At 51.2% G+C, this 17,675-nt stretch overlaps 1 protein-coding gene across 1 annotated transcript in view; it reads left to right on the top strand.

Annotated features, from left to right (window-relative positions):
* Positions 1-9,594: 9,594 nt before the first annotated feature.
* LOC130573462 (potassium voltage-gated channel subfamily KQT member 2) overlaps positions 9,595-17,675 on the top strand; it is a gene marked incomplete at its 3' end in the record, with an annotated part of 58,550 nt that continues 50,469 nt past the window's right edge. Inside the window, exon 1 of the mRNA XM_057365898.1 lies at positions 9,595-9,890. Coding sequence (XP_057221881.1) covers positions 9,595-9,890 — 296 coding nt within the window. The remainder of the gene's footprint in view (positions 9,891-17,675) is intronic.

The raw sequence follows: 17,675 nt of genomic DNA on the forward strand, positions 1-17,675 counted from the left end.
GGCTCCTGGCAAGGCAGCACGACCGTGGCAAAGCMAAAGGAATAACCTCGGGAGACGGCAAAGTGCTTATTGCCATTTCTTTGGGGAGCAGAGTTTGCAAATGTGGTTGTATTTCCTGAAATTTAAAGCTGGCGGGGGGAAAATTATTCGAGGTTGTAGGAAAGTAAAAAACCACCAGGGCTGGCTGTGCTGTACAGCTGGGGATCAGCTCTTGAAGAGGTTTTTTGGGTTCCCAAGGGACCTGGAAGAGGAGGGGAGAAGAGGGAGGTGTGTGGGGACTGGGTGTGAGCCAGCACCCTGTTCCCAAAAGGGTGTCCATGGTGCAGCACACCCCRAGCACAGCACTGATACCTAAATGGGATTTCCTGATGGAGAAGGGATGATCCCACAAATGGAACCATCCTTAGGGGTGTGAATGGACCCCTCTGCCAATCCTGGTGCTGGCTGCTCTTGTGGCATCCACTGGAAATGAAGGAATGAGTATTTCTCCCTTCCCACCTCTACCCTCGTGTCTGGCTGTGCACTGTTAATAATTTAAGGTAAGTTTTCTTACTCCACCGGAGCTCATTGGCCGACTCAGCAGGCGTTCGCGGCTGCTCTAAAAAATTTATAAGGTTTTTGCAAGACTGCAAGTGGAATCCAGGCTGCAGATGCTGAGCTGGGGGAATTTGAACCTCCTGCTGCCCTTCTGCACTTGGAGGGGAGTTAAAGCATCAGCCACAACCCCTTGTCAGCCCGGGCAGGTCCCTGCAGAGACCCAGCACAGGTCACACGTCACTGGCACGCAGAAAAYTCTCCAGTCAGGGCAGCTCCTCTCCCATGGCTCCCTTCATCTGTCACCAGGTTTTGCTGAACCTTAACCCCACGCTGGCAGTGAGATCCTGCCTGTCTCATGCTGRCTCAAAATCCTAGGTGAATTCGGGMGCGTTTGAAAACACACCCCACAAGGGGAGAATGCAAATGAAGATCTCCTGACCTCCCATTCCATTTCTGCTGCCTTGGAAGCCAATGCCACTGAATGCCAGGGAGGCCAAAGTGCCCTTCAGCCCAGAATTCCCAGAGGGCATCACCCAAGGGGGTCCTGCCACTGTCTGCTGGTGACAGAGACGCTGAATCATCTGTGGTGGRCATGGGAATGATGCACATGCAGCACAGAGCGACTACACGACCTCAGAAAGTGACTTCATCGCTGACCAATGTCCTTCCTCGTGTGCCAGCAGGTGCTTCTCTTGTCCTTACACATTCCACCTGCAAATCTGCACTGCCTGTGGGCAGCTCTCCATCCAGCATGGGTGGGAATCGCCTCTGCTCTGCTCCCCAGCACAAGGGGCCGGGCTTGGCCTCTTTCCTGAGCAGATCTGCACGATGCTGGGCACCCAGGTCTGGGCAGATGGGGCTGGGGCCATCCCCACAGCCTGGGCAGTGCCTGGCCCAGCGGGGCTGAGGAGTTCTCACTGGGTTTTGTGTCCTTGGTGCCAGGCACAAAACTCTCAGATTAAACCTTCTTGGTTAATAGAAGATGGGCCAGACCAGAACTTGGGGGAAAAGGCTGATCAGGGCAGAGAACATCTCCTGCCTGGGTGGTTTTCATCTCTCCATCCTGCTTCCATTTCACCCTCTTCACACAGTCCATCAGCCTTTGGCCAAATCCTGCCCCAGAGGTACAAATTCAGAGAGGAGGGTGGCAAGCCAAGCCCTCCTCCCTCCCTTATAACATGCCAAGGGCCAAACTGTGAGGTTTTTATCATTTTMTTTAATCACCTCTCACTGCATCCCCCAGTTTGAGATCTACATTTTCAGGTGCATCTGCAGCTGGGGGAGGACAAAGCAGCCACTCTGGCCAGGGCAATGCACCATGTCCCATCCTCCTCTTGGCTGAGCYTTCCCCTGTGCAGAGATATTGCTGAGCTGAACAGAAATCAGAGCCACAGCACAGCCCAGGGTCCAACTCTGGGCCAGACCCCCCCTTCTGCTCGGGTACCATTTGGCYGCTGCTCCGAGGTTTTATGTGGAGGTACTGCAGCATCTTCAAATAACTCRTTCCAGCTCTGCTCACAAACACTCCTTTGCTGCCTACAAATTTAGGATGGCCTGGTTTTGCTTGGTCTAAATGATTTGTAATCACCCCGTGTCTGGCACTACTCTCACGCCTTCTATCTGCTAAATGCTCTCTGCAATGCTGGCCAGCCACGGCCGAGCACTTAGAGMGATGAGTCTGGAAGCAGCCAGGCTTTGGGACGGGGATACAGGCGAAGGAGAGCAGGACAACCCCAAGTATCAGCTCTGTGGGGTCGTGAAGGGTGTGGCAGCAGTCACCTGGCACAGGCTGTGGGTTTCTGAGCCGGGTTTTGGTGTGGGGCAGGGAGTTTGCTGTCCGTGCCACCTCTCACACACGGGTGCGATGGGAGCATCCTCTCCGACCCCTGCCAGCTCCAAGGACACAGCGCGGAATCCTCGGCCAGCGCCGACCTGAAGGACTGCGGTGACAATCGAGGGAGGGAGGTGGCTGTGATTAATGGGGCCGCAGCGGTGCCTCGGATGCGGTTCCCGTCAGAGCGATGGCCGGCAATAGCTCCGGTGTCCTCCCCGCCCGTAAATCCCCACGGGGACACGGAAAATGCGCAGAGAGCGGGGCAGGGGCGCTGAGCCCATCTCCAGGTGGAACCGGTCCTTGTGGCCGGGTGGCAGCTGAGCTGTGCCCAGCGAACAGCTCCTTCAGGCTACAGACATTGCTCGGGGTTAAAGCCTCCCTCCCCGGCTCTGCCCGCACACGCAGATGCTGAATGCGAGCGCACAGAGATGCTGAAYGAGAGGTTTTGAGGGCACAGCCCGAGAGCCCGGAGGACAGGAACAGCCTTTGGAGAAGCCTGAGCAAGACAAAGTCGAGAGAACAAAACAGGGGCTGCATGAAAATCAGGCTGGAAGTGAGGGATTGTTCACCCTATTGTCGCACCCCGGCAATTTCCCCAGGGGGAATGCGCCCGGCGTGCTTGATCCTGCCTTGTCCAACACCCAGATCCCGAGGTGTTTCACAGGTGCTTCCCACACAGGATCCCAAGCGRGCCCACAAAGAAACAATTTCATGATTAGTAGAACCAGAGATGWCCGTTTTCTAGTGGATTTATGTTTTAAAAAGCATCCCGTGGGTTCTCTGATGTCCATCATAATGGTGCCCATGCATCACCACTTCCTGCAGTGAGATTTATTTCTCTCCTCTCTCTCATCACATATTCTCACTCAAAGCGATCTGAAATGCCCCTCCTATCTTTAATAAAAAAGATAAAAATTGCCCAAAAGCTCTGCAGTTAGTAAAGAGGGAAGAGAGATGCAGATGCACGTACACCAGCTTTCCTCAGGACCTCAGKTTAAGGATAAATAAATCATAAACCCTTGCCCTTTCACGTTCTTTTGATTTCCCAGGTGTCCAGGCTRAAAGACTGAAGGAAGCCTGCAGCAAAAGCCCATGGTGCAGAGAAACTCTGAATTTAGTTACTTCAAGAGTTTTTCTTTGCAGATGACACATGGTATGCTGTGACAGAGGCAGGAGCATGGAGACAGCCACGTCTGCCTGGCAGCTTCCCAACAGAATACTTCCATTTTTCAACCTGAAACATGGATCAAAAGCAACCCTCCTAACTGAAGTCAGAATCTAATATTCCTCCTTTAGCATTTTTGGAATGGAAAAAAAAAATTACATGGAGAAATGGAAAAGCAGATTTATTTTTTTTTAATTTGAAAGGGTTTTTTTAATCTCTCTCAACAATAAAGAGGTAAAATAATTAGCCTTAAAGCTTTTCAGTATTTTAGTAATTGGGTTTGGTTTTCTTACTTGCCAAGTCTGGAGATATTGACATTTCAGCAAGAAAGAAAAAAATAAAATAAAATAAAAAAAAAATAAAAAATCTTTTGCAACAAAAAAATAAAGTAATTTTTTTCTCCATGTAGGTTTAGAGCTTTTTCATCTCCTCATGATGCTCCCCTCCTGATGGCAGGGACCCTCCCAGCCAGAACCTTGTACCCTCTTTCCCTGCTCTTCCCAAAGGAATACCCCATCCCTGAGGATAAGATGGGATCATCCCCTTCACAGCTCCCTGAGTGCTGTAACCCCAACAGGGCTGGAACCCCTCTCTCATCCTGCCCCAGCATCTCCTGCCCTACACCCCAAACCCCCTTTTATGCCCCCAGCACCCACCAAGGTTTATCTCTAGAAGGTCCCTCCCAACYCAGGACAATCTGGGACCATTTGGAGCCTATTTATTTGAGCTGGTTTCCCTTCCATGGCAGGATGAAGCACAGAGCAATCCCATGCGCCCCTCCTTGCAGGGATGATGTGTCAGAATCTGCTATTTCAGTATGGGCTTATTTCTTGCAGATGACAACCTCCAGTCCCTAAATATTCATGCAGGTTTCAATTCAGCTTTGAAGTTGGTGGGAGGCAGGTGCTTGAATGGGAACAAAGCTCCTAATGGGTTTTGTGGGACTGGGTCGCAGCCAGGATGCAGTTATGGCTCTGGGAGGTGCTTTCCTGGGAGCAGAGCCAGTCCTGAGCTGGRTTCCAAGCTCTTGAAACCAGGCAAGGCTGGAAGAGCTCCCAGGTGAGACCAAGCTCAGTTTTTCTTGCTCTAAGTTTTACAGTGTGGAGATTTGGAGACACTGGGAAAGGGCTGTTAGTGGGAAATTGTCTCCATCTCTGAGTGGTCACCCCTAAAGAGYTTGGGGTGGCCCTCAGGGTRTGKGAGGAGGTTTTGGAGCWSCCTTGTCCTGYRGGATGAGGTCTAAGAGCACTGAGGTGATGGCAATTTGACGGTGTGGCTTTGGCCCTTGCGGGTGCAGGAGCAGCCAAAAACCCCAAGGAGGTCAGGAGGGAGGATGTGAGCACTGGGAGACGTGAGGGATGACTAAGAGAGCTAAATTTACAGAGTCTGGGAAAAGGAAGGTTCGGGGGCAACTGTGGTCATGGGCTAAAAATACCTTCAAGGTAACAGGATAAATGAAGAAAGGGAATTATTACACGTGGTCCCAGAGGAGGTGAGGGCAGGAGACGGAGCTGGAGGGTAATGACAGAATCTTGGAGAGCAGAGATGGGGAAGGAGACGTGGCCAGTGGGGATCTGCCAGGGGAAAGGTCTGTGGGGGCTGAGAGGGCACAAGCAGAGCAGTCTAAAGGTGATGGGGAAATGGGGTGGGTGCTGGCCTTTCTGTCACTTACTTTCAGTTTTGTGGGTGTTCTGAGAGAATTCACCTTAACTTTGCTTTTTTTCCACTTGCTTCTCCTTACACATGCCCAGTCAAGTAGCTGCTCTTTCCAGAAACTGCTTTTCCTCACAGCCAGGCCTCCACAGCACAAATTAATATTTAGCAATTTTAATCACCCTTAGAAARGTGGAATATGAAATTCTAGTTAAGAATGGAGCGTGTGTGTCCCCCAGGTCAGTTCAGAGTAACTTGGGGAGATTTCTGTTCATGCAGCCAGACTTTTCCAGCTGCAGCTCAAGCTGATTTCACACAGCAGGATTTGTCCTGGGTTTTTCTGGAGCAGCCTCCAATGAGGTCGGCGCTGTCTAAGAACAGGGCAGGAAGATGGATGGTGGCACAGAAATTTTGCATCCAATAAATATGTAATATAAAATAAGCAGCTCTGTCAGCAGCAGGATGAAGGGATCCTGGCTTCTTATCAGCATGTTGCTTGCAAATTCTGATTGAAGATTTTTTAGTGACTGGGAGGGGAGGCGTCCTCACGGGCATCTTTTCCTGTGCCTGGTAAAGATGAGAATACACTTTAAAATCCCTTTGGAGGGGGAAGGAAGAGAGCCACTGCAGAGCGTCTGTCTAACAGGCCTTCTAGTTTTGATGAAAATTGATAGAAACTTAATTAGCATTGAAACTGATGACTGTCAGGTTTGATCGGAACTGGAAAACCATCTGGCRCATCTTCATTTCAGGTGGTAAAAAAAACAAAGTTAAAAAAGTTAGTGCCTGATACTGTGGCTGTGACTGATTGCCAAGAACAGCCTTTTCTCTTTGCCCAGCTGGAACCCTCTTTCACTTGAGGTGGTTCTTCTGCACCAATGTCCACCTGCAAATCCTCTACAGCCGTGCCCACATCTCCCCATCCCAAATGTGGAAACTTTGGCTGAGCATCACCTTCTATTTGAGCCAGGAATGTCACACTCACCTTTCTCCTTTGGAAWCCTGTAGATCTGTCCATTTGTGCACAGGAATTATCTTTCCCACAGCTTTTTCCCCTGAGGGCTCCACCTTATGCTGGAGAAGTGTCCCCTTCCAGGTTGAGGTCCTTGTATGAACCAACCTCTCTTGGGTCAGGGCCACTGATTTCACAGTCAAAATGTGTTGGGAAGAGCCAAGCAGGGAAGAGACATGAATGATCAATAGACAGGGACTCTTGGGGGCTGTTTTCTGCTCAGAGAAGAGGATGGGGTGGTGGGAGGGGAGGGGGAGCTGAAGCAGAGAGAGCTGGGTGGACACTGGGTGCAGAAAGACCAAGCTGTTCATGTCTTTTCCCTTGGCAGGTTAGTGTTGCTGGGATGTTGCAGCATCCTGTACAAGGGGAGGTAAAGCCATCTGCTTTAGGGTTTGAAAATAGCTCTGGGAGAAAGCTGTGAGTGACAAAACCCAGGCTCTGGGTAGCACAGTTCACACAAACCACCAGCTGGGTGGGGATGGGCAAAGGGCTCTCGTTCAGTGTTTCAGGCAAAAATTTATCCCTGGAGCCACTCTGCGTGTTTCACACCAGTCATTTCTTACTACATCTCAAAAACTGCCAGGGGACAGAGCATGGACTTTCTGTATCTTAACATGGATTGATGGCTCCATCCTACCTCCAGGGTCTGAGCTATCTGCCATGGTGTTCGTGTTTTAAAGTCATCACCAGTGTTGAAAGCAAAGGACTGACTCAGTAATTCTGTTTGTTTGTGGAGACRTAATGTCCTTGGATCAGATAAAAGCACCTTCCCACTGCTGCTTTTATATACCTCATTAATTCCCAGTGTTAATGGCTGTGTCTTGTCTTCTGCCACCCAGCAGAAGTGGCACACAAGTGACTTCATCTCCCAAATTACCTGCTGYGGGCTCCGTGCAGGATATCACAGCTGGGTAAGTGTTTGTGTTCCCCTTGTTCCCAGAGGCTGCTGCTCCTCTCAGGGCTGCAACTGGCCAGGCACTGGGCATTGGGGACTGGGGACTGACTCAAGGGACAGCTCCTGCCAGTGCCATGTGGGTGTGGGGACTGGAAAGCCACGTGCTTCTGAGCACTCAACTCCAACTGGCAGTGCCAACCCATGGAACATTATAAAAAAGGAGTCACAGATGCCCTAAGAGTCCAAGGTGACATGAAAGAAGGGGCAAGGCTAGAGCCCACCTTCATCCACAATTTCAGGCCTTTTCCACCTCCCAAGGACTGCTCTGTTCACAAAAGGAGGGAATCCCTGATGCCATTTTCTCTCAAGGTCCTCCTTGTCTTTGAGGTTTTGCCTCCCTCCCAAGTGAATCTACAAACCCTGACAGCCCCTACAACCACACAGTGCCTTTCCTCAGCCCATCCATGCCTTGGAAGGGGTGAAATCCCACTCTCACCTTTCCCATTCCCAATTTCTGTCTCAGAGATGCAGGATGCCCAAGGCTGTGCTGCAGYGTGACACTGCGAATGACCAACTAATTAGGCAAAGAGGAATGCCTTGAATTTAGATTCTTCTTCAGGGCTCACAGACTATTTGTAATCTTGAATTTGTTAATTGAAAATTGCTTCCTTTGTTTGTTGTTGGCCTTTTTGCGGAGGGGGATATTTCCTGCTTTGGGACTGCGTCACTGGATCTATAATAATGCACTTTGTACATTAGTGCCAGGCACATTTGTAATTGGCCACCCTATTAAAGAACACTAATGATCTTACAAGTGTTCACAAATAATGAATAGAATGGCCCCTCATTGAATTGAGTAATTTATTCGCTGACATACTTGCAGATCTGTTTTTCCAGTATTTAACCCAGCTTTAGTTTTCTGCCTGCCTTGCAGAGATGGCTTCTCTTTCAGCCATGTGTTGGAGAGAATATGGGTCACAGGAAACGTTCTGTTCATAAAAAATGTAGGGCTGCTCCATGCTCGCTCTTCATGGCAGGGTTTGGGGACTGAGAGGCAGCAACTTTWATCTCAGTGCTCCTCTTATCCATTAGTTCTCACTGGGATCCTCCTGAGGAATTAGGAGAGGGCCAAAAAGCCAGGACTTGACAAGTGCACTTGAGAAGTTATGATGATTTTCCCATTTAAATATGAATTTCAGGAAAAGCTGGCAACAATACAGAGTGGCAGGGCTGGTTTTCCAATGAAACACAGCCCTGGGTGGTTTCTGCAGCCATAAAACTCGGGGCCACAATTTTGCTGCTTCCCTATGAACATTGTGTCCAGGTATTTGTGATGAAAGCTTATCTGAGCTTTCAATTTAATTTACATACAAAAAGCTTTTTCCTAAAGCCTCATTTTCCTTACAGAAAGCATGTAGAGGTGTGCAGTTCACAGATCACCAGTCATTTGTTGGATTGCAAGGGACGGAAAAGTGACTGGGGAGAGGTTGATGATCTTGGAATTGATTTTTTTGGATTGCAGGTCTTCCCATGTACTGCAACACTTTCCATGGAGGATAATTATGTGGGGCAGGAACCTCTGTCCTATCTTCTGCAGTCTACCTGTCTTCTCCTGAGTGCTGTGAAGGTGTGTCAGGAGGAAATAAATATTCCTTGGGGCAGAATCCAGCTGTGGTGTATGGGGGAAAATGCTGCTGGACCGTAAGCAGTGGGGTGTTAAGGGCAGGTTTGGGTCAGCACATCTGGAGATGGTCAGCACATCTGGAGATGGACATTCTGGGAGCTCGGCCTCCAAACAGCTTGGTGACCACACCATGGTGGGGTTTCAGAGCGTGAAGGAGGCTGAATTTGGGCTGCCAGGATGACAGGGCTGGGCCTGAGGGAAACGTGGAGAAAGGGAATGACTTTGCACACGGGGATTTGTGAAGAGGTGAGGATGTCTGGTGGCCGAGTGGACACAGGAGATGTAGTGTGGATTGTCCAGTGGAGCTGCGGTGATGTCCAGTGGGAGGTGGGGATGGGCACTCCATGGCCGGGCACTGCCCAGCCCCTCCGGGGGGCAGGAGGAGCCCCCTCCCCGGTCATTTTGAAGGGGGGTGCCAGAGCCTGGATTTTGGACCAGATACTGTGCTGGGTGYAGGGGGAAATGTAATTTCGTGATTTGAGAGTGGGATTTCAGCTCCTGCTTTAGGAGGGACCTACATTCAGGCGAACAATGCCCGACCCTTGAGTTCTTGAGGCGCGCGGCTGGAGTCGCTTATTTTTTTAATTTTAAGCGGTGAGGAATGGCAAACCCGTATTTTTGGGAGTGGGGGGACCGCGAGAGGCTGCTGCCGGCGGGGCACAGCAAGGGTTAAGGGGGCGGGCGGCGGCGGGGCGGCGCTGGCGGTGCCGATTGCAGCGGCTCCTGCGGCTTCGGCTGCGCCGGGCGCGGAGCAGCGGCGGGGAGCGCGGGCGGAGCCCCCGCCGCCCCCGGCCCGCCGCCCCCCGCCGCCACCATGGTGCAGAAATCCCGCAACGGAGGCGTCTACCCGGGGCCCGCCGCCGAGAAGAAGCTCAAGGTGGGCTTCGTGGGGTTGGACCCGGGCGCCCCGGACTCCAGCCGGGACGGAGCGCTCCTCATCGCCGGTTCCGAGAGCTCCAAGCGGGGCAGCATCCTCAGCAAGCCCCGCTCCGGGGTGTCGGGCAGCGGGAAGCCCCCCAAAAGGAATGCTTTTTACCGCAAGCTGCAGAATTTCCTCTACAATGTRCTGGAGAGACCGCGGGGATGGGCTTTCATTTACCACGCATACGTGTGAGTAAAAAGGGTGGGGGGCAAACCTGACGGCAGAGACCCCCCCGGTTCGGTGCGCCCTCCTCCGCCCCCTCAGCCCCACGAATACACCGGAGAGGAAGGATGCTCCAGCTGCAGAGCGGCGCGGGGAAGGGATGCCGGGTGCCAGGGCTGGTTGGGGAGCCCCGGGGGATGCTGCGGGGGGCGGAGGCTGAGCCGCTCCCCTCCATCCTCTCCGAGAGCAGTCGGGCCGGCCGGCCGGGCCGCCGCTGCATCCCGCATCCCGCATCCCTCGCCCCAGCCCAGGCGGTGCCCGGGGACGGGGCGGTGATGGCCATCCGGGGAAGGGGGCGGGGGACGCAGCTGCCCCTGCAGAGCCGGGGGGTGGCTCCCAGGAGAGGCGCGATGCACCGAGCCCCTGTCTCCCCCTGCCCGCTCCCGCTTGCGGGGGAAGGGGCTGCTCATGCGGTCGGTGCAGGGGGCTGGAGCAGCGGGAGTGACGGGTAGCGACTGTTCCTCCGTCTTGCTTGAAATCACCATAGCAATGCTGTGAGCAGAGGAACAAAAAGCTCTGCTCAGGCACCGTCTCTCCTCCCCCCCACACCCCCAGCATCCTTCCCTCCCCGGCCCCATCTTTGCCTGCTGGGTGCCTGCAGTCCGTTTGGGGCCGGGGTTGGTTTTGGGGCTCCKCTCAGGGTTCTGGAGGTATTTCTCATCCCCCGTGGGAAGCGTCTGAATGGGAGATGTGTCTAGAAAGAAATGCTAATCAGTGTCTGGGGCTCCCTGCCTGTACAGCGGAGCGGTAAACAAAGGAGCATCCCCGGGTGCACATCTGCCCCCCGGTAYCGGGATTTTGGGCAGAAATGGCCCAGCTGACCCGCGTTTGGCAGAAGGATTCCCATCTCGGAAGCGTTGCTGCATAGGAGAGCAGATGACTTCCCGTTGTTCCCAGGATTGCAAAGGGAGGGTCAAGATAAATCTCGGTGTCACTGCAACTCCCTTCCCTCTGGGACTTTCCACAGTCCCACCGGGCTCTTCCGCAGGCCTGGGCTCAGGCTGAGGTGCTTCTACCCTTGGTGCCAAAGGGTTTTTTGTTTCATTTTTGTGTTTTTCCTCATTGCCAGGGCCTCTGTCAGTCGCGGCAAAGGGATTTTTGGGGCCTTTTCTGGTTTTTCTCCCCCTCTCCATCCTTTTGCCGTTACGCCGCTGTAAGATAAGGAGTTGGGATGTGCTTTCTGTTCCTCAGCCATTTTGTACATTGAGGCCTTCCTTGGAGGTGTTGGTGGGTCCAGTCAGAGAGGGGAGAGCCTGGCTGGGTGGAAGGGGGAGCTTTGCCATGCACTGCAGCGAGTTGGGGTCCTCAGGAACCCTCATTCCCTGGGGAAATCAGAGAGGAGAAGAGAGAGCATCTGTGGAGCTCCAGTGCTGGGCATCCTGAGCACCCTTCATGCTCCCACCCATCCTCTGGAGTTGTGGGGTGTTTTGTGTCACAAAATCTTCCAGAACCATGTGGAAGGGCCAAGTGCTCCCGCTGTGCGCTGGTTCATCACCTGTGAGCGTGCTGAGGGAGGGGATGGTGTGTGCCACCTGCCCTGTGTGCTGTTAAATACGGGTGAGACCCATCTGGGGGACACTGGGGTGACAGTGACAGAGACKGAAGGGCTGAAACCCAAATGACAAACAGCCCTGACTGGGAGGGCTTTACAAACACCTTTGGCTTCTTCAGCTGCTCTGTCTTAACTTCTGACCTGTTTGGTTCTCTGCGGTGGCATTGGCTTGGGCAGCYGGGAATGCTCCAGGGCAGGAGCAGGGTGACCCCAAACTGCCCCGTTCCCAGTGCCAGGCTGTTCCTGGTGCCCYTTGGCTCTCACCACGGAGCTGCATCCCCCCCACCCCAACCCGAGCAGCTGCATTCCTTCTGGGCTTGTGACTCCACTTGTGTCTGCTGTGACACCGCAGGGAGCCATGCAGAAACAGCCTCTGCCCCCACCCATGCACCTGCTGGGAAATGGAGGCTGAATTCGGGGCTGAACTGGTGATTGCACCAATGTCTCTGAAGCATCAGTGATATGGTTACTGTTTTACAGTGCATTGGGAAGAAGTTTTACAGTGTATTTTTGTCTATGAACTCATTTTCTGTACTGTACACACGATAGGTTTAGCCTTGGCAATTTGCTGTTACAGAGCTCGAAGAGCTGGAGGATGTGGGAAACTTCAAAGTTATCAGGATAAACTCTTGCATCTGTTACCCCCYCTTGCTGCCCGGGTGAGCCTGGCATGGCCCGTGCCGGGGCTGTGAGTGTTGGAATGGTTTCTGTAACTCCGAGTCAGTGGTGCAGGCAGACAGAACAGATAAAAAGCTTGTTCAAAGGTGTGGGAGGATGACAAGACTGTCTCAAGGTCACAAAGTTTGTGTGGAAGAGCTGGAGCCATTCCCACGTCCCAATGGCCAGCGCAGTGCCCTGCCTGTGCTATTGGGGTCACTCTGTCTCCTCCTGCCCCAAACCCCATTCTGTGCCACAGCCTGGAGCACTAAAACACCTTTCCCCTCATCCTGCAGGAACSGGAGTCCTGAGGGAGGCTGTGGATGAGGGAGGGTGCTCTGTCCTGCTTCTGTTTGGGCTCAGTCAGCCCCTCTGCTGCCAGCACCCCCATTTCCCTGCTCCTGCTGCTCACAGGGGCTTTACTGGATGAAGGTTTATTTCCCRTGTGAGTTTGTGATGCTGCAGGGCTGAGTTTGGAGATGCTCACAGACCCCGCTGCCTTTCCAGGCGTGGAGGGGCTCTGGGGCTGCTCAGGCAGCTCCTGCACCCAAAGCCAAGACAAAATCCATGGAGACTCCCAGCACAGAGATGTTTTAATAAATATGGGAGAGTCCCTCTGATAAATTCCTGCCTGCAGAGGCCCATCTCCCAGGCTGCTTCTGCTGCTGATGCTCTGCCTCGAGATGCCTGTGCAGGTTGCATTTATTTCCAGAGCTGCATCCTAGATCCAATCCATCTGATTTCATTCCCCACCTCTTCCTGCTGTCGCTCATTCCCTTTCGCACCATTTCATGCATAAGAAATCAGGGAAATTCAAACCAGGGAATCTCTCACTCCCCCAGCCCCGGTCTCATCTCAGATGTTGCCTCTCCAAAAGCGCCGTTACCTCTGTGAGCAAAAGCACAGTTTTATATTTCTGTGTTATGATTCATTTTTGTGCTTAATAGCTCTTCCTACACTGACACAACTGGGTGACCTGCTCTTGGGAGCTGTGTGGAGGATATATATGATTTATAATACCTATTTTGCACAATCCCATGGGCAGCTGAGCCTGGTGGGCCCCATTTTTGAGCATGGCTGGAGGTGGATCCTGACTCCCAGAGGTCTGAGCCTCCCCTATCTCTCACCTTCTCTCAGTATTTCTCTCAGCATCCTTCTTTTCTATCCCTCTCCACCATTTTTTTTTTCTGACAGATCCTTAAGGATGAAGCACATGGCTTCATTCTGTTCAAGGCTGAGCTGAAACTTGAAAAGCTGAGCTGTGCCTAAAGAGCAGGTCAGGCTTTTTGAGGGGTGCAGCAGCACTTAGATCTCAAGGTAATTCTTTGTACAGCATTTGGAATTTGGCTTCTGAAATTTTTTGATTTTATTTCTCTGAATAATTTTATTTCCTAGTCTTCTTATCTTGGTTTCTGTAACCTATCCTGTGCTCAGAAAGGGCTAGAATGCTTGAAATTGATTTTTTTGTCCCTACCTGCCATCTTATTTCAGGAGGGATCACTGTATTTTGTGCCAGCCTGAGCAAGGGACCTGCCCTGGGCACCCCCATGGTCTGATATATCTGGAGACACATTTGCTGGTCCCTCAGGTTTGGTCTCTGAGCTGCAGAAGGAACTGCCTTTGGAGCAAGAAAACAAAGAAAACAGCCTGGTTTCAGGCACTTTTAAAGCTGAGTGCTCAGGAACCAATGTTTCTTGCATTTCCTACTTAGAATTTACAACCCTAACGTGTCCCTTTAACTGGGATAAAAATAGTTTGGGTGCATTTTTCATCCGCATACTGTGCACCATACATTTAGTTGATTAAGCAAGTGCATGGACTTAAATTATAATAAGGAGCAACATTTCCTCCCTGTCTAATTMTATTAAAATTTCCTCATACCATCCCATTTGCTCTTCCCTTTTCACCCAGGCAAGCCACCTCTCTCTCTGGAGTGTCCTGCCAGCAATGCCTGTGTCCTGGCATGGATAGGGAGCATGGAGAGTGGATGTGGTGTTTTTCTGGAGTTCCAGGGTTTTTCTCAGTGCAGAGATGGCCTCTTTTGTGACTCCTTTCATTGCTTAGAGACTGATAAAACACGGTTATTCCACATAGATCCATTYCCAGATAATCTCTTACAGCAGAATTTGGGGTCAGAGTGGTCTGACTGTCCCTACTGTCCATCCCCAAACCATGAGGAGCGGTGGGGTCATGGCATGGGTTGCTGTGGCAGGTACAATGTCTCCAAACTCAGTGACCTCTCCTGGATTCTCCTTCTTACCCCCAGGCTGGGTGGGATGAAGGGGCTGGTGCAGATCTCCCTCTTGGGTTCAGCTCAATGAACCTGCTGGGCTCTGACCCCCAGAGCTCTGCCCTGAGCTGGGGGTTGTGCCCACCCCAAGGACCGGGGCACCTTCCCAGTGCTTCCTTCACAAGCTCCTCTCCATCTGTTTAGTCAGAGCTGGGTGGGAGCAGCCCGATTTCAGTGGAATGTGTCACGTTCCAGCCGTCACATTCACCCCACACTGACATTAGGGAAATTAAAAACAAGCTGATCCACCGGGTGATCTCCTTTCTGTGCTGTAACACACCTCACCCTCAGCCAGATGAGCCTTGCTATGGCTCRATGTGTTAAAAAAGGGAATAACCCCAAAAAGCAAGCCCCAAATCTTGTAATAAAGGGAAGGTAAGCATAGCCCAAAGACATATAGCTACAAAAATTGGGTTTTCTGACTTTTTTTTTCCATTGCAGCAGAAGGAAGGGATGACAGGGTGAGACACTGAGTCGTTCCTGTGGAAAGGTGGGATGAGCAGGGCAGAGAGTTTGCCTGCCAGGCATCAATGGTGCTTACAAGGATAAAAAACATGTAAATATAGTGTTTGGCTTTTGGGAGTTAAGTAGCAAACACTTAGCCCTGCATAACCCTTTTTAAGATAGTCCAAATTCTCAACTGGTTTCGTAGTTCCTGAAGAACAGATTCTTCGTTAAATTGTGGTGACAGGGAGATGTGCAAGTCCCCTTTCCTGTGGAACAGATATGGCAGAGCTGAGAAAGGTGGAGAGTGGTTCCTATAAAGAATTAAACTTTGTCTGTGGCCTGTCCCTGTTGGTGTGATGTCCCTGTATATCAAAGTGAGGAGTCTCCAGCCCTGAGATACWCATTTCTTGAGGAAAATACAATGATTTTTAGCTCCTGATGGTCCAAAAGGAACATTGCAAAACCAGATGGTTGTGGTGGTCCAAACTGAGTTTCATGAAGGTATTTAGAATGCATTTAGWGTGTGTTTAGATGTACTTGACCAGTGAGCACACGATGACAAAGCCAGGTATTGCACAAGGACAGGGGCACAGGGTCTTCCACCACCAAGGATTTAAATGACTCCTAATCTGCTTGCAAGACAAAAAGACCTGTTCTTTTTGGCAGCCACCTATGACAAAAGATGRTTCCACCAGGACTGCAGGAGCAGATATTTCAATGTAACTTTTTMTTCTAATGAGAGCAGGTTTTGTGGTGGGTCAGTTGTGTGAACTTGTCCGTGTCCCTGAAGCCGTGGTGACCTCGGCTCCCCCCGTGGTCTCCTGGTGGCCTTACCCTGGGTAAGCTGCAGCCTCAGCCTCCTGTGGCACTGACAGGGGAGGTGTTTTGGGGTGTCATTGCATTTATTGTGAGGCACTGAGGTAATTACTCGCAGTGTTTGATGGGGAGTATCTCGCACAGGGCTCTGCTTCCTTACAGCCTCGGGGGCTCTTGGCTGTACAAYTGCCAATAAATGAGGGAAAGCAGAGAGTTCCTCCAGAACTCTCTGGTCTCTCCTTGGCATTGCTCCAGCCTCTTAATGCGCTTTTTAGATGTGTGGAAAAGTTTTGGTGTTGGTAAGCATCCATACAGTGATTTTTTTTTTTTGAGTGGGTTGGATGTCAAAGAGCCGCCTTTTCCAAGAGGGGAAACAAGGAGACCTCTGGAATCTTCTCACTTCTCCCTCTTTCTGCTAAGGGGAGGTGATTTAAAGCTACATCAGMATCACTGGGGCTGCTGGGTGCAAGCTCTGTGACTGAGCAGCCRCTTGATTTGTCTTGGCACTTAAAATGGTGTTTAAGGTAGAGTGGGGCTTTCATTGTGAGTTTGGTGATGCTCAGATATGTGCTGGATTCCTCGTGGAAATCCCACAGGAGGTTTGCCTTTTGGGGGTGCCCACTTCTCTCTGTTGATGGCAGAGGGAGCCTCAGTTTCCTTGCACATCTTGARTGAGATCTGGGTGGGACCAGTCCAGGAAAGAAGACAGAGCAGGATTTCAAACTGMAAACCTCTGAGTTGAGGCATCTCCCACCTTCTGCCACAGCCTGTGGGAACTGGGCTGTTCAAAGGCAGAACTACACTGTTTTGGGACGTTCCAGCAGGTAGATCCACACCAAAATGGGGCGACCTGGCTCTGAGATCCACCTTGGAGGAGTGGATTCTGTGGTTCTGAGAATGGAACCTTTGTAGCAAACCCTGATCAACTCCTGTGATCTGCAGCACAGGACTGGGGGGAAATCACAAAGTAATTGAGCTTTGAATAATGACTGCTGATATTGGTTAATTGATACTGATTCTGATTGATTGATAATGAACTGATTGATTGATACTGGCACTGATTGATTGATGCTGACCATTGATACTGGTTGTGGTTCTTAAGCAGCTCCAGYTGTGTTTCAGAGGGAAGTGCCCAGTTGTCATCTTCATTCAGAGATCCTCCTGGWTTTACTGYCTCCCCTGGAGGGTGGGACAGTGAMAASAAACAGGAGGACAGGCAAAGGCAGAGGGAATGACTGGGTTAGGAGGCAGCCACTCTCCATCTGAACTTCCTGGCAGCCCRTCGTGGCTGGTGCTTGCTCTCTTCAGGACAGATTTTGCCTTCCGGAGGGTCTTTCCCAGGCATTCACAAATTCCTCATTTGTAAACAAACCCTGATCTGCCTGGAAGTCCTGCTCTCTCGTTTAGAGCTCTGCCAGCCCTGGGGAGGTGACAGTGTGGGAGCAAATTAGGGCTGGGGTGGCAGTGGAGCTGCTGTCACGCACTGCAAGGGATGAGCACAGCAGGGCAGACACTCCTGATGCAGCTTCCACAGAGAGCCTGTCACTCTCCATGAAGTTATCACGATGCCAGGAAAAAAATAAACTATCAGAAATCCTGATTTGAGGGAGATTCGTGTGCACCTTGTGTGTCTCCTGTATGAGGGCAGTAGGTTGTGTCTGGGTACATGCTGTGTGTGTTTCTTGTTTTCTTTCTTTGGCTTGATGTGGTGGGAAAAATTAATATGGGGTGCAAAAGAAAAAGAAAARAAATCAGCCAAAGAATAGCTAAAATTAATAGAAAGGGGAAAATATTATTCTGTTAGTATTGCAGCACCCCTAATAGAAGTAGAAGTCTACAAGCTTCTGTTCTGTCCATGAAGTCAAAAAGAGCCAGGCCCTGATGGAAGTGTTGGCGAGTTGAGCAGTCAAGAAAAGACATAAAATAGTTATGGGAGCACTGCTGGTAAATGCTCTCTTTGCTCCACTTTTCTTTTTAACAGCATTTCCT

This window comes from Malurus melanocephalus, unplaced genomic scaffold (assembly GCF_030028575.1).
Source record: "Malurus melanocephalus ecotype Western Australia unplaced genomic scaffold, MMel_1.1 scaffold_59, whole genome shotgun sequence".
Classification (NCBI taxonomy): Eukaryota; Metazoa; Chordata; class Aves; order Passeriformes; family Maluridae; genus Malurus; species Malurus melanocephalus.